Source organism: Erinaceus europaeus, chromosome 5, assembly GCF_950295315.1.
Source record: "Erinaceus europaeus chromosome 5, mEriEur2.1, whole genome shotgun sequence".
NCBI classification, from domain to species: domain Eukaryota; kingdom Metazoa; phylum Chordata; class Mammalia; order Eulipotyphla; family Erinaceidae; genus Erinaceus; species Erinaceus europaeus.
This window is the reverse complement of record NC_080166.1, coordinates 38,026,544-38,042,815: the sequence shown is the minus strand read 5'-3', so window position 1 is coordinate 38,042,815 and position 16,272 is coordinate 38,026,544. Positions and strand designations below refer to the sequence as shown.

The window sequence follows — 16,272 nt, the reverse complement described above, 5'->3', positions numbered from 1 at the left end:
TTGTGAAGGAACTATGTCTACCTCATTTGAACTACTGTATTTTGTTCAAGCATTTTATCCTACATCATAATAAACATTGGGACCTCATAAAAGGGCCCCATTAGCTTCTCAACAGCTTCATGAGTCCACACTTGTCTCTTATTAAAAAAATTAAAAATACAGGCTGGGCAGTATTACACACAGAGATCTAGGCCAAGAGCAGTTCAGAATTGTTAGGTAATTAATTCACAATTAAAGAGATAAGAAACAATAACCTAGATGATTCACGCTTGTGTAGACTATCAGATTTCCCTCTCAAGTTTTGGGACTAGATTGTGAGTTTCATATTAGTCTCCAGGTGCAGCTGGAATGGTATCAGATTTAACCCTAATTTCCTGGAGTTATGGTCTGGAGTAAGTAGAATGAAATCATAGTAATCCAGTTAGTCAGCAATAGTGCCTTATTTAAAAATAGAAGTTTTCACCTTCTGCAACCCACAATAACCCTGGGTCCATGCTCCCAGAGGGAGAGAGAATGGGAAAGCTATCAAGGGAGGGGGTGGGATATGGAGATTGGGTGGTGGGAATTGTGTGGAATTGTACCCCTCCTACCCTATGGTTTTGTTAATTAATCCTTTCTTAAATAAAAAATAAATAAATAACTGGAAAAAAATAGAAGTTTTCTTGGTTTCACTTACAGAACTGAAGCAGCATCTATTCTCTCCACCTTTGAAAGTTAAATCTGAAATGAATTTGCCTCTCAGGGAGTCTGAGGTCTTCCCAGATCCTTCCCTACCATAGGAAATGATATAGATATAACAACTAGTGTTGCAATGGCATCCTAAGTTCATGGCAAGAACATTTAAGACAATAGAACAGAACCTAATTCATGCAGTATAAAGTTTTGAAATTTAGGAATGTGAATGTACTCTGTCAGCAAAAGTGTATGGTAGTTGACCAGATAAACTCAATTATCAAGAAGGGGGGTGCACAGAAATTGCTTACTGGTTAGGGTACTTGTGCTGCCAAGCACATGGCACAGGTATAAGTATAAACATCAGCTGGGACTGACACAGCAACAAGTGAAATTCTTATGCTATGGCCTCTCTCCCTCACTCATTCCCTTCCTGAATGAATGAAAATTTTGGCCTAGGATCTGTGAAATCATGCATGTAACTTTTTCCACTATGAAGTGTTACTACAACACACAGTCTTCATTGGGATCAGTTTGATAGACTTTACATGATACAGAGTATGCAAAGGGCTTGATCCAATGCCTGGCACACAGAAAGAAAATGATAATCAAAAACTTTTTATTGCTACAGTGGTCTATCATCAATACATATTCACTCTTGCTCTTAATATTATATATTTGGGAGTTAGAGCCACGAAAATCTTGCAATACTTTGGCCTTACTCTAACATGAAGAACTGTGGTGGCAGGGCAGATGAGCGCTTGTGTTCAATTAGGGGGGATAGTTAGGACTTTGGAGAAACTGCTCCAAGACGGAAAGATATAGAGGGTCTTTTTTTTTTTGGGGGGGGGGTAAAAGTCTATGTATCCCCCCAATTGTTATGGTGATTTGTTAATTCTTCCTGGTAAACCATCACCCAGCTCTTATTATGGGGATATCTTGAGTATTTCATCATGTAACCTTTTCTAGAGATGAGAGTCTAAAGGAGGAAGACATGGTAAAATGAGTTCAACCTAATCCAATAACTAGTTTCGTTACAAATAAGGGAATTCTGAATACACACACACACACACACACACATGCAAAGATTAAGAAAGGGAAGATATTTGGTGCTACAACTATAAGTCAATGCTTGGAAGCAAATCAATATACACTAGGAGTGATGTATAGAACAGATCTTCCTTCAAAAACCCTCACAAGAAACCAACCATGTCCACAGTTTGTCCTTGAATTAGTCTCCAAAACTATGAGATCATCATTTCTGTCATTTAAATGGATCAGTCTGCATTCACAGTAGCCCTGAAAAACAAGGTGAAATCAGGCAGCAAGCAGATTCCTTATTTAAGAAGGGCTGACAAGACCTGAAAAATATGTAGCTTGACACAAATTCAACCCATTGCTAACTCTCTAAAAGTTTACAAAACTCTCATACCTCTGTCCAAAGAGATTATCTCTACTATCTTTTAAAGTAATGACTATGGAAAGAGAGAAACAGAGGTTTAGCTTTACAACAGATTTAGTCAAGGCTCCTCTGTCAGCAGATTTGGATTTTGTGTGTGTGTGTGTGTGTGTGTGTGTGTGTGTGTGTGTGTGTGTGCATGTATGTGTGTGAGTGTTGGCTATCTGTAAACACATGACTAAAAAATCCTGGAAAAAATTACCTTGGCAGAAGTGGATAGTTATCAACATTCATGAGAGCTGTTCTCTCAACAAGCAACAAATTCAAACTCCTGTCTGAATAGGATGTGTCTGTTTTCTCAAGATTCACAAGAGTGTGCATTTCTTTGGCTGAAACTGCTGCCCCAGTTGCTGTCTTGTAAAGAAATATCATCAATTCAGCCTCTCGTGGAGCCAGCCATTTTGAACTGGCTGCTTTGATTTTTTTAATGGAATATTCATTGCTTCCCTATTACAATGGAAAACATAATTGAGAACAAATCTTTCATGAAATTAAATACACACCCAAAAAGTAAACTCTGGAAGCCATGTTTGAGGGGCATTTCTCAGAAAGATTTCTTACAAAGATCTTTCAACCTTGTTTTCCATTCCTCAATTTCCACCCACTTCACCCAACGTTCTAAAGATTGACATTTACAAAGAAATTCCAGAAGCCTGAGTGTTTTATTAGCAAAGGGAAATCCCAACCTTCTTGGCCTCATTTCTCATGATGACAGCTCATTTTTCCATGTGGAACCATGTACTAGTTGCTGCAAATGTCTGAAGAGGTAAAGAAGTCTCTTTCAAACTACAACCATAAAAGATGTAAATAATGATGATTTAGAATCCTGCTCATTTTATAAGCACTGAAATCAACTACATCCAGTCTTAAAACTAGAATGAAACACTGACAACATTCTTACTAGAAGACTCAGAGCCGCCACAAGCATTCTCTAAGCTCTTAAAATATTAATTTTTTGGGAGTCGGGCGGTGGCGCAGCGGGTTAAGCGCACGTGGCACAAATCGCCAGGACCTGCGTAAGGACCCCAGTTCGAGCCCCCGGCTCCCCACCTGCAGGGGAGTCGCTTCACAAGCGGTGAAGCAGGTCTGCAGGTGTCTGTTTTTCTCTCCTCCTCTCTGTCTTCCCCTCCTCTCTCCATTTCTCTCTGTCCTATCCAACAACAATGACATTAATAACCACAACAATGTTAAACAACAAGGGCAACAAAAAGGAAAATAAATAAATAAATAAATAAATAAAAACTTAATTTAAAAAAATAATAATTTTTTAATGTCAAGGGCAAATTATGGAACGAATCTACCTACTGTGCTGCATGGCTAACTACCCTGGGAAGAAGTTTTACTTTCATAATGCTCCCCTAAATTCTCCCAATGCCATTGAGACATCCCTCTCTGAAAATCTATAACATTTACTTTCTATACTTTACAATTTAACAACTGGTTATATAAACTTTCTTGAAAGTCTTTTTAATATCTACATTCTTTATACTTTTATCTTCTTTAGTTCTTTTCTGCATCTAACTTTCCCCATCACCCTTAGGTTCATGAGCTTGTACAATTCCACACCATTCCCACCACCAGAGTTTTGTGTCCCCATTCCGTCCACTGGAAGCCATAGTGGTCCTCCCAAGTTTATAGATATGGATTGACTTTCTATCTATTTTTCTCATTTTTTTTATATGGTCTTGCTTTTTCTTCCATTTTAAGTCACAACTACACCTATTACTACTTCCTTTTTTCCTTTTCTCTCTTGATCCTGATGGAGCTGGGTTTCAAAGCCCTCTAGTAATCATCCCCTAACATTTCTCCCCCTCTGGGAGTATGAACCAAAATTCTATTTGGGATATAGAAGTATTCGCTTCTATACTGGACATAGACATTGGCAGGTCAATCCATACCCGCAGCCTGTTTCTATCATGGGAGAGAGGGAGAGAGGGAGAGAGGAAGAGAAGGAGAGAGGCAGAGAAGGAATTAGTTTAGTTTAGTTTAGGGTCCAGGTGGTGGTGCACCTGGTTAAGTGCTCACATGCTAACACACAAGGACCCAGGTTTAAGTCCCAGTCTCCACCTGTAAAGGGAACTATCATTCTCAGAATCTGGCTCATTCCCCACCACTCTCACATAAACCTGTCCTGAAGTTGGTAGCAGTCTAAGCCAAGGAAAGGACATGCAACAGAAATCTCTACCTTCCCAGTGATGGGCCTGTAGTAGAGAGTGACTTTAAAGCCAGCCAGGGGTAGCTTCTTTGGGTCACTCTTGTCCTTCCCTCCAGGGCTTTGTTCTCAATGACAACTAACAGGACAGGTCTAGCTGCAGACGTCCCAGATATAGACTGGTTGAAAGGCCACTCACCACACCAGCAGGTCATCTGCCTTCTTTTCTATGAAAGCGCAAACATGATCTGCTGTCCTTATACCCTTACCACCCAAAAACACAAAGAGCCTTTTCTTCCCCTCCTTCTCTATCTCCTTTCAGACTCATACAAAGACTAGCAGGAAAATGTGATGGCTAATGGTTTAGGATCCTTCTTTGAAAAAGAATTTATTTCAGTTAAGGAAAAATTTTTAGGGAATTTTTTTCCCTTCTGCAAACCTATTTCTCTAACATTTCTTCTCTTAAAAAATATTTGAAAAATATTTCAGGTTTGGCTAATTTAATTGAATTTAAACAGTTTACAACTTGTTTTTCTTGTAACTGTGACCTGTTTACATATGGATATGTAAAAAAAAATTAAAATTAAAAAAAACAAACAAAAAAGTATATATAGAAAAACAAATCCCCTCCTCTACCTTCTCAGTGGGAGCAATTATTATTAGATTATTTTTAACTTTTCAAATCCTATGCCAGGAGGTGGTGTACCTGATTAAATGCATGCATTACAGTGTGCAAGGAACCTGGATTTAAGCCCCTGATCCCCACCTATGGGGAAAAGCTTCACAAGTGGTAAAGCAGGGATGTAGGTGTCTCTCTATCTCTTTCCCTCTTTATCTCCCCTTTCCTTCTAAATTTCTCTGTCTCTATCAAATAAATAAAAATAAAATAATTATTAAATAACTCAAATCCTACATGGTTTTGGGTTTATGATTTAAGAGAAAGTAATATACTGCTTTGCCCAGCCTACAACCCAGCTTTATGTCCAGAGCCCCCAGTGCATTGGTGCTGTGGTTTATTTTCCTCTTTCTCTGCCTCTACCTGGAATGGAAGGAAGGAAAGGAGGAGAGAGAGAAAAGAGAAAACAGACTTCCCATGTATCCTGAGTGCCAGTAAAAATCCTGAGGTTCAGTAAAGGGAAGAGCCTACAAATCTAGACCTGAACTAGTGCTTTTTCTTTTAAACTACTGTCTATTGTTCTCTTTCATAAAATCAAATCTCCATCTGAAATTTGTCTCTTGGGAGACCTGGGGTCTAGAATCAGGCTATTCTAGCATAAAACATGACTCTGCATCTTAAGAATTCTACAAACCCAGACAAGTCACTAATCTCTCCCTAAGGCTCAGTTTATTCATCTGTAAAATGGGCCAGGCAATAGCTACTATGTAAGACTTGTAGTAAAAGTAAACAGCTTCCATGTAAAAAGTTGGTTATTCAAACTGTCTTTAGGATTTTGTGAGAACCCTGGTGGTTATCACTGGGAGGGTGAAGGCACAGAACTCTGGTAGTAGGTGTGGTGTGGAACTTATATCCTGGTACTCTAGCAATTTTGTAAACCACTATTAATCATTAAAAAAGAAAGAGAAGGAGGAGGGGAAGAAGAAAGAAAGAGAGAGAGAAAGAAAGAAAGAAAGAAAGAAAGAGAAAGAAAAAAAATTTTTAAAGCACTATAAATTATAGATACAAGCTGAGTACTTTGTAATGGTTATTTTCATATAGCTAATTAATGAAGTGGAGTTTGGAATAGTTTTCCTCTGGTTATTTGTCCTCTAGATTTAGCTTTACAATGGTGTGGTTTTAAGAAGGAATTTGGGGTATATCTAATACTATTTGTCTCTGTTATACAATTTCCTTTGTTTCCCTTCTACAAACCTGTTTCTCTAACATTTCTTCTCTTAAGAGTAACTGCCAAGATCACAACATTTCTGTTGCCAAATTACAGGAGCTTTGCCGTGTTACTAACAAGATATATATTTTGTCATGGAAGCATTAGGTTTTATTTAATGACTAGAGTCCAGAAGTACCTCCTATGGCTTCAGTTTTCAATTTTTAAACCAGAAATTTACTAACCTATCCGCCTACCGTTACCACCCACCCTGGTTCATTTATCAGAAAATGCTACAATGATCAAAATCTGCAAAAATAATCTCAACTTGTATAAAAAAGAAACTATTCAAATTCCTCTGGAATGGAAAAGATAATTGCTAGCCTAATCACATAATTTGCAATCCTATATCTGCTCAATTGGGCCCTATTTTCCATTTATTTGTCTTTTCTTTCTTCACCAAAGCCAAATGAGCCATAAAGGCTACAGTGACACAGGGTTAGCAGCTAAAGTGGATTAGAGGTTCTCAGGGGGAGTAGCAACAGGCAAGGCTAGGGAAATCAAATCAGACAGGTTTCCTTTCAGGCCAAAAATGACTTTGGTCAAGTCACTTCAAATTTTTTTCTGAGTTTTAGTTAATAATATACCTAGAGAATAAGAATGGGATATGGAGGATATTATGCAAAGTAAAATAATTTAGACAGTGAAAGCAAATGCCACAAGATTTTATTCATGTGGAAGATAAATTCACAAAACGCAAACAAACAAAAAATAAATGCTTCAATTACAGGAACAAAATGGTGGCTTTCAGAGGGGAACAAAGGGTGAAGCAAGGGTAAAGGAGATCACTTGTATGGTAGCAGATGAAAACTAAACAGTTGACAATAATCACAATGTAGTATATACAAATACCAAATCCTAATGTGGGACAACTGAAACATAATATTTTATTTATTATTTTTTAAGTTACTTTAGCCACGAGCATCATGGCTAGGGTTCAGTGCCTAAACTACTCCACTGCTCCTGGCAGTCATTCCCCCCTTTGCTTTCTGATAGAGATAGAGAGAAAGAAAGACCTATAGCACTGCTCTACCATTTGTGAAGTTTCCCCTGGCCCCACAGATGTGGACCAGGGGCTTGAACACAGGTCCCTGTCCATGGTAATGTGTGCATTCTACCAGGTGTGCTGCTGCCAGGCTAGTGTAGAGGTGCCTGTTCCCGGGCGTGTACTCTCTGGGTTGCAGAGAATGTGACCGGAGCCAGCCTGGGCTGCTACTCACTCAGCGACATGAGGGAGATGACTCATGAACAGAGCTTGTGGCGGTGAGGCAATTCAATTCTTTTTTTTTTTTTTCCTCCAGGGTTATTGCTAGGCTAGGTGCCTGCACCATGAATCCACCGCTCCTGGAGGCCATTTTTCCCCCTTTTTGTTGCCCTAGTTGTTGCAGCCTCATTGTGGTTATTATTGCCATTGTTGACGTTGCTTTGTTGTTGGATAGGACAGAGAGAAATGGAGAGAGGAGGGGAAGACAGAGAGAGAGGGGGAGAGAAAGACAGACAGACACCTGCAGACCTGCTTCACCACCTGTGAAGCGACTCCCCTGCAGGTGGGGAGCCGGGGGCTCAAACCGGATCCTTACGCCGGTCCCTGCGCATTGCGCCACATGCGCTTAACCCACTGCGCCACATGCGCTTAACCCACTGCGCCACATGCGCTTAACCCACTGTGCCACCGCCGGACCCCTGGCAATTCGATTCTTATAAAGGTCGGTAGGACACAGAAGTGGCAAGTCAGAAATGGAAATGGACTGACAAGGTTTGGAAAGGGGCAGAGAAAGGCAAAAGGGGGTTGGGAAAGGTAACTTCCTTAGCAACTGTTGCGAGGGTTTTAACTGGTAGGATAAATAATAATACCCTGCAGGCAGGGAGGGTCTTGAGGGTAGAAAGAAGACAGATCAAAGGAATGGAATGGGTGGGGATCTTTCAGGTAAAACAATGATTATGTAGATAATAAGGGAGCAGGCCATAGTATCAGGAATGCAGGGTGCTTTGTGAGGCAGGGAGTCTGCAAACCTTTGGGGTTACTCTTGTACCTCCTTGCTCAACCTCTTGGTGGAGTGTTGTTTTTGCCGAGAGAGACTGACGGGATAGACACACTCCTCAGGTCAAACCCTGCCAGGCTCTACCACATCCTCATAATTTCCCAACATGCTGCTACTAATGTACTAAAATTAAAATTACTAATGTACTTTTTTGAAGAAAAAAACTGAGAATACAAACTCCCCCCCAAAAAAACCTTTAGCTCTAACTTTCTCTAAGTGGAACCAGACTTTAGAATCACCCCACAAACATCTCATCTGGTCTGTCTTATCAGGACAGTAAGTTACATGTAACTATGTAATCCTAGGAGATAAGCTCCAGCCAAGTGGAGGTATGCATGTGACAGTCATAACAGTCATAAAAGAAGCAGCCTTCATTTACTACAAGGATGTCACTGTGCCAAGATATCCTATAACTCATGGCAAGGTGATAAAATCCAGGCTCACCTTTAATTACCTAATGTGAAATGATAGTTGAATAAGCCCATGATGAGAATGACATAGCCGGGTTTCCACCCAATACCCTTCTTTGAATTTCTCCCATTCGATTCTCAAAATGTCTGGAGCACAGAATGGAATCTCGACAGTTTTTAAGAAATGACCTTTCGTTAAAGTATCATTTGTGTAAAAATCCCACTGTCCTATCATTTGTCTTTGTTTTCTCCTCTGGGAGACTTTGTTTTATAATTCTGAAATCACCACTGGTTCCTGCATCCTAAAATCTTTTGTGATGGATAACACATGATTAAGAACCCCAGGAATTTAGGAGAGTCAAGGTGTAGGCAGCAATAGATATTGTTGTTAACCACAAAAGCCTTCACAGAGAGCTAAAAACAAAACAAAACAAAAAAAAGTTTCTGAAAGGAAAGATGAGCAATACTAATACTTTATGCCTAATCACTCTCATGAGACTAGTTTCTTCTAAAAATGATATCGTAAATCTTATTTAGAAGGTATTAGATTCTTTTCCTTAAGATCTTAATTTGAATTTTCCTTTCTCGACAAAGTACTAGATTCTTTTCCTTAAGATGTTAATTTGAATTTTCCTTTCTTGATAAAGTACAGATCCCAAGAATACAACAATTTGGAAAGCTATGCACACAAACAGCCAAGGAACAGAGTGTACCTCATTCACAAAAGCCACCCTAGCTGAGGTGCTGAGTGTTGCCAGCTTCTGTAGCTGATTAACCCAGCATCTTATCAAAATAGAAGGAAGCACTGTTTCTGCTGCTCCTGGGGACAGTGGTGGAGTGGAGCAGCCCAAGGATGTGTTACTGGGTACTTACATCGCTCTTCCTGAATTTCGCTTTCAGGCTCTTCATGTTTAGTCCATTCAGTCTTCCAGCAGCTCTAAGGGAAACTCTTCAACACCTAAGCAAAGATAGAAAGTTTGTAAGTATCTAGGTTTAAACACTAGATATTTTCTCCTGACAGTGTTGCAACTTTGGACCATGGGTAGGAGACGGGGGTTGAATTAGGAAGATGGTAGAGTTAAGAGTTTGGAAATAGTCAAGAACCGTTTGAGAACAAATTAGTCCCATTCATGATATGCACTCCTAAGGATATACCCTGACATTTTCAAGTTAAGCAAAACTTTATACCCAACTTCCTAAGCCTTAGCAGAACAAGTTTACATAATTGCTTCACTGGCATTGTAAAAATGACAGCACCTGTACACTGAGCTACTCCCTCTATACAACCTCATGTTATGGTACCAGTAGCCTCCTTCAAGTCTACTATAGTGCGGAATAAAGAAAACAGTCCATATTCCAGATGGCATGCATTCCCTGTTCCTTTTTCTTAGTGTGCCCCCCCCAACTGCCAATACACAAGGTGGGTTGTTGGAAGTCATGACACATTTCTGAATAGAAAAAGAAATACATCAAGACTTTCCCAACAACCCAATAGTTAAAAAAAAAAAAAAAAAAAAAGGTCACTGTGGTCCGAGAGGTGGTGTAGTGATAAGGCTTTGGACTCTCAAGTATGAGGTCCTAAATTCAGTCCCTAGCAGCATATGTGCCGGAGTGATGTCTGGTTCTTTCTCTCTCCTCTTATCTTTCTCATTAAAAAAAAAAGTCATTGACAACATAACCTCCTACATCTAATAGTTCATTCCTCAATAAGTCACTCTAAAGAGAGATAACTCCAAACTCCCCAGATCCTTGTAGGGCTCAGTAAGTCTAAGTTGGAGCTGAAAAAACTGAAGAAATCACCTGAACATGCTTTCTTTGAGTATGGTACCTATCTATCTGTCATAACTATCTCTCTCTCTCTCAGCTTAGTGCCTAAACAAAGACTCTACCATCTTTTTTGTCCCCCTTTTCTGACAGAAACAGAAATGGAAAGGAAGAGAAAGAGGAGGATAGAGAAAAAGTGACATCTGCAGCACTGTTCTTTGACTCCTGCAACTCCCCGCCCCACTGCTGGTAGAGACTAGAGGTTTGAACCTGAATCTTCATGCATGGCACTGTTTTCTCTACTGTACAGCTCCAAGGAAGACAATTTCTTTTTTTTTTTTTTCTATTTTTTATTTTTTTTTTTTTCTATTTTTTATTTTTTTTTTATTTTTCCTCCTCCAGGGATATTGCTGGGCTCGGTGCCTGCACCATGAATCCACCGCTCCTGGAGGCCATTTTTTTTTCCCCCTTTTGTTGCCCTTGTTGTAGCTTCGTTGTGGTTATTATTATTGCCCTTGTTGACGCAATTCGTTGTTGGATAGGACAGAGAGGAATGGAGAGAGGAGGGGAAGACAGAGAGGGGGAGAGAAAGATAGACACCTGCAGACCTGCTTCACCGCCTGTGAAGCGACTCCCCTGCAGGTGGGGGGCCGGGGGCTCGAACCGGGATCCTTACGCCGGTCCCTGCGCTTTGCGCCACATGCGCTTAACCCACTGCGCCACCGCCCGACCCCCCAATTTCTTATTTTTATTGGGCAAGAGGATTGTCACCTTTCAAAAGTTAAGGCTACTCTACCTTAAGGAAATGTAGAAATGTACCTTTGTGACAAGAAAAATAATAAATCAACATTTCATCAATAAGGTGATACTGAAATCAGAGGTGGTGGTGGTGGGGAAATTAAGGCTATTGATCCATTCTAAGCTCCTCATTTCCCAGAGGTAGAAACAGAACCAAAAAAAATTTTAAAAGCCTATAAGATTTGTCTGCAGTCTTTATGATGGGATTCAACCATGAAGTCTCACTAATCTTTGAATGCTTTTTTCCATTGCTCTATGTGTGTGTGTGTGTGTGTGTGTGTGTGTGTGTATGTATGTGTGTATATGTATGTGTGTATGTGTGTGTGTGTGTGTTTTGCACTAGGGCTTTTACTTGCAAGGAACTGAATGAATGACCATACTCATCCCTCCTCCTATCCTTGTCACCATCTCAAGTTGTCCAGAAACCTTACTTTACCATCTTTAGTTTTTTTACTTTACCATCTTTACTTTTGTTATTGCTGCTGGCATTCAGTAGGACCCTTGGATGAAGAGCATGAAAACTTGTCATCCTTATCAATTCTGATGACACTAATCTGGGGACTGTGCCTTTATTGCATCTTCCCTGTGGTCCTTTTCAACCTTCTCAATCTCAGTAGAAATGAGAGAATACATGTTGTCTTGGAAACTGTATACAATGCAATTACACCTTGCTAACTGCCAGGGATTTAAGCATAGAAAAAGCTGAACTGGTAGGGCACCAAAGTAAAAACCCTGTGGTGAGGGGTAGACATGCAGCTTCCTGGGCCAGTGGGGGGTGGGGGTGGGTAAGTGGGATGGGACACAGTCTTTTGGTGGTGGAAATGGTGTTTATGTACACTCCTAGTAAAGTGTAGTCATATAAATCACTAGTTAATTAATATGAGAGAGGAAAATTAATTATATGTCTCGAAGTTTTTAAAACACAGACTGAGTCTTTTTAATATATAGGCTGTGTATTTGATATGCAGACTTTCTCAAAAGCCTAGACCAAGTAGATCAGAAGCAACCAATGGCACAGCTATATACAAGATACTGGGTACTACACAGCAAACCCTAACAAAAGGACTTTTCAAAGTTAACCCAATTACCCAGGAGTAGGCCCCACACACATGACCTTGTTTTGTACTCCTTACCCCTCTTTAAAGGTCCTATCTACAAATACAGTCACATTCCAAGGTGCTGGGGAGTAGGACTTCAACCCAAGAACTTTAAGGAGTGACAATTTGGCCCAAAACATCCCTCCCTCTACCTCCAGAAAGAGCCCAAGAAGAATCAACTCAAAACTACAATCTTGGCCAGAGATGGCATCCAGCAAGAGAACGCTTGCTTTTATGTAGAGCCTCAGGTTTGCTCCCCTATTTCTCACTCAAAAAAAAAAAAAGACCCACTGCTCATGTTCAGAGTACCCAGTACTATCTTGCCACAATGCCAGTCAACTCAGGCCACCCTTACCTTCTTCTTTCCCTCACCTTAATGCCAACCTTACCCTGGAGGGGACAGGCTAGCGGGAAATGTAGAGGAAAGACATTTTCTTTCAAAATGAGTTTGAATGTCTTGTTATTGATACCTAAAATCAGACATGCAGAATTCTAAATAAAAAATACATAGCAATTGAAAGGAAAGTCATCTGTTGCCTCCAAGACAGCCTAACTTCACTGAACACATTTGGAAACAGAAACAAAGCAAAGTTGTTTTCTGATTATGGTTTATGATTATATTTTGATTGAGGGGCTGATGTACTCATAAACCAGAAACATATGGATAAATGAGTGAGTGGATAAACGAATCAAACATTATTGCATATTAATTTTCGGCTGGGTGATTTCATGCATATCATCTCTTCTATGAATCAACAAAGAGGAAGGTTTGTTTTGTTTCTAGTACTTCTTTTCTGTTGTTTTTTTTTTTTTTTTTTTGGTTTTGTAGTGTTTTTTTGGAGGGGTGTATATGTGTGTGCCTTTTGTTTATTTGTTTCTTTTTCTTCTTTTTTCTTTTTTGCCATCGCACTGCTGTTAGTGGTGTTAGCAACTGAATCTGGGGCCTTGGTGTCTCAGTATGGAAGTTTTCTGCATAATCATTATGCTATCTCCCTAGCCCAAGGTATTTTTTATTTTTTTGTTTGCATTTAGTAGAACTAGGTCTCTCATGTGCAATTTCACCACTCCAAGCCTACTACTTTCTTCAATCTGATAGAGACAGAAGCAGAGATACTACAACACTGAAGCTTCCTCTGTTGCCATAGCTCTTTCCATACAGTGTTAGAGCTATGTTAATGCAATGCAGGCACTCTACCCAGTGAACTATCTTTCAGGCCTTAGGAAGCATGTCTGTAAGAAGACTTTATTTTTTTAATTATTTATTTTTATTTATTTTCCCTTTTGTTGCCCTTGTTTTATCATTGTTGGTGGTGATGATGATGTAGTTGTTGGACAGGACAGAGAGAAATGGAGAGAGGAGGGGAAGACAGAGAGGGGGAGAGAAAGAGACACCTGCAGACCTGCTTCACCACCTGTGAAGTGACTCCCCTGCAGGTGGGGAGCCAGGGCTCGAACCAGGATCCTTACGACAGCTTGCGCTTAGTGCCACATGCACTTAACTCGCTACGCTACTGCCTGACTTTAGCAGAAGACTTTAAATGGTAAAGGTTAAGGGCGGGGGACGGGACTAGATAAGCAATCCTTCCATTTGGTCATAAAGGCTTTCTAAAATACTCTCTTATATTTTTCTTTCCAAGACAATAAAAAGCACATTCTTTTTAAAGCATCATTCAGATATTGTAGCATCGTCAAGCAGTAAAACTCTCATGAGAACATCAATTTCCCTCCCTACAGTCACAACTTGCCTTGGTCCAGAAGATGTTTTTCTTGAGAAACAAATGCATCATTCTTCTTTGCAGACAGAAAGTGCCATCAAGTAGATCTCGGTCCATGAAGCAGCCAGAGCCAACAGCAGGGATACAAAATTGGCCAGAATTCCCCTGGGCAACACCACTATCTGGTCTGTCACATCTGCTATTCACATGCTCCAGTAAACCAACTAAAGAAAAGCTCCAAGGTACCTCATGCCCTAAATCCTTCCAATCCACAAAGCATGGGCTTAATCAGAACAGGCTACCTCTGGAGAATAAAAACCACACCAGGACTAAGAAACTCCATGTGATTATCCCTTAGAAGGAGATTCTTTGTAAAAGATCTCCCAGATACCCTTCCTCAACTATGTTCCCAGATCTTTTGATGTGGATGTCAACATCATCATTTAAACACACCACTATGTCCATCTCTGGGAGGTGGGGGGCACGGGAGATGCACTTGCATATATACTTAGCATTCAGCCGCATTCAGCCCCAAATGCCAGACTTCTCGCTGCAAGTCTTAGCTTCTTACCTTGAGTGCCTACCTACCCTCTTGAAACTCGAATGATCTGATCTAGATTAAAAATACAAGCCCACTTCTCAGACATGACATGTAACAATTTCACATGCACAAAGTAAAAAAGGATAGTTTAGTAGTTTTTCTATGAAGTTAAACATAAATCTACCAGACAAGAGAGGCAGGAATTCTGACTCCTATGTACAGATCTTGCCAAGAGAAATGAAAACCTATGTCCATACAAAGATATCAATATGAATGTTTTTGGTGATGGCACTCATACTTTTAAAAAATAGGGGAAATTATGGAGACATTCATTAACCAAGTTAACAAAATGTGATATTTCCACATAATGGAATACTATCTAATACTAATGAAGAAAAAGGAGAATAATAATAATAATAATGAATAGCTATTAAGCTATTGTACTTCACTAAAGGATAAGGCTAAAGAGAATTTCTGTAGTAAAATACTGGCAGGGAAAAAAAATCCCATCTGACTGAGTAAAAATACAAGGAAGTTTTAATAAAGATAAATAAAATAAATAAATAAATCACCTTTCTAGCATTCTAATAAGTAGTGCTGAGCTACAAACTTTCCAAGATGACATATTACTGAGACAGCATCCAACACTGTAGCCATCAGTCTAGCACATACAGCTATTAAGCATTAAAAATACAATAAGCTCCAGTCAGCATGCACTGCAAGTGAAAAACACTTAGCAGATTTTAAAGATTATGAAAAAAGAACGCTAGCTACTTTACTAAGTTCATTGACTACATACTGATAATATTTTGGATTACTAATTCAAGTAAGATATAATTACTTTCCTTTCTCCTTTTGTGTGTGCACTAAAAAGTCTAATGACTTTTGGAGGTCAGGGAGGCTGTGCAGTGGTAGAGTACAGGGCTCGCAGGTGTGAGGACTTGAGTGCAATCTCCAGCATCACAGGAGTGCCAGAGTGATGCTCTGGTGGTCTCTGTCTCCCTCATTAATCTCCCTCATTAATAACTATACCTAAATAAAATAACACAGTTGTTAATATTTATGCATTCCCTCTATTTCTATTAGGTAGTTAATTTAGATTTTTCCCTTCTTCAAAGACTGTAGTGAAAATATCCACTCAGCAATAACTTATTATTATTATTATTATTATTATTATTATGAAAGGCAGGCAGAAAATTAAGCAGGACATGTATATGTTACATGTTTAGTATTCACTTATTACCATAAAGAGAAAATCCACTTCAGATCAAATAAATATTTCAAGTTCAATGATAAAATAATGGTGGGAAGTTAGAGTTTAAGATAAACTCTACAATCTACAGAAAAACATGATTCACACTTTTACTTTCCTCAAGACTGACAGACTTCTGTTACAAACAGTTCAAAAAACATGGTCATATTTTTCTCAATTAAAAACTGAACAATTTGGGGCTGGGTGGTGGTGCACTTGACTGAGCGCACATGTTACAATGCACAAGGACACAGGTTTGAGTCCTGGTCCTCACCTGCAAGAGGAAAGCATTGCAAGTGAAGCAGTACTGCATGTATCTCTGTCTTTCTCCCTCTCTATCACCCCCTCCTTTCTCAATTTCTGGCTGTCTCTATCAAATAAATAAAGATAATAAAAAGCAAAAACTGAATGATTTTCCAAAGCATTCAGTAGGAATTTCTTTTTGGGGCATTCCAAGTACCACTGTCTTCATTTTAACCATGATTTT

The 16,272-nt window shown here is 39.5% G+C and overlaps 1 protein-coding gene across 4 annotated transcripts in view; it reads right to left on the bottom strand.

The window, feature by feature from the left end:
- The window catches only part of RAI14 (retinoic acid induced 14), a 176,315-nt gene that overhangs the window by 147,718 nt on the left and 12,325 nt on the right, over positions 1–16,272 (bottom strand). For all 4 annotated transcript variants that reach the window (XM_060191212.1, XM_016191604.2, XM_060191213.1 and 1 more), the window contains exon 2: positions 9,492–9,576. In XM_060191212.1, coding sequence (XP_060047195.1) covers positions 9,492–9,527 — 36 coding nt within the window. In that variant the 5' untranslated portion in view covers positions 9,528–9,576. The remainder of the gene's footprint in view (positions 1–9,491; positions 9,577–16,272) is intronic.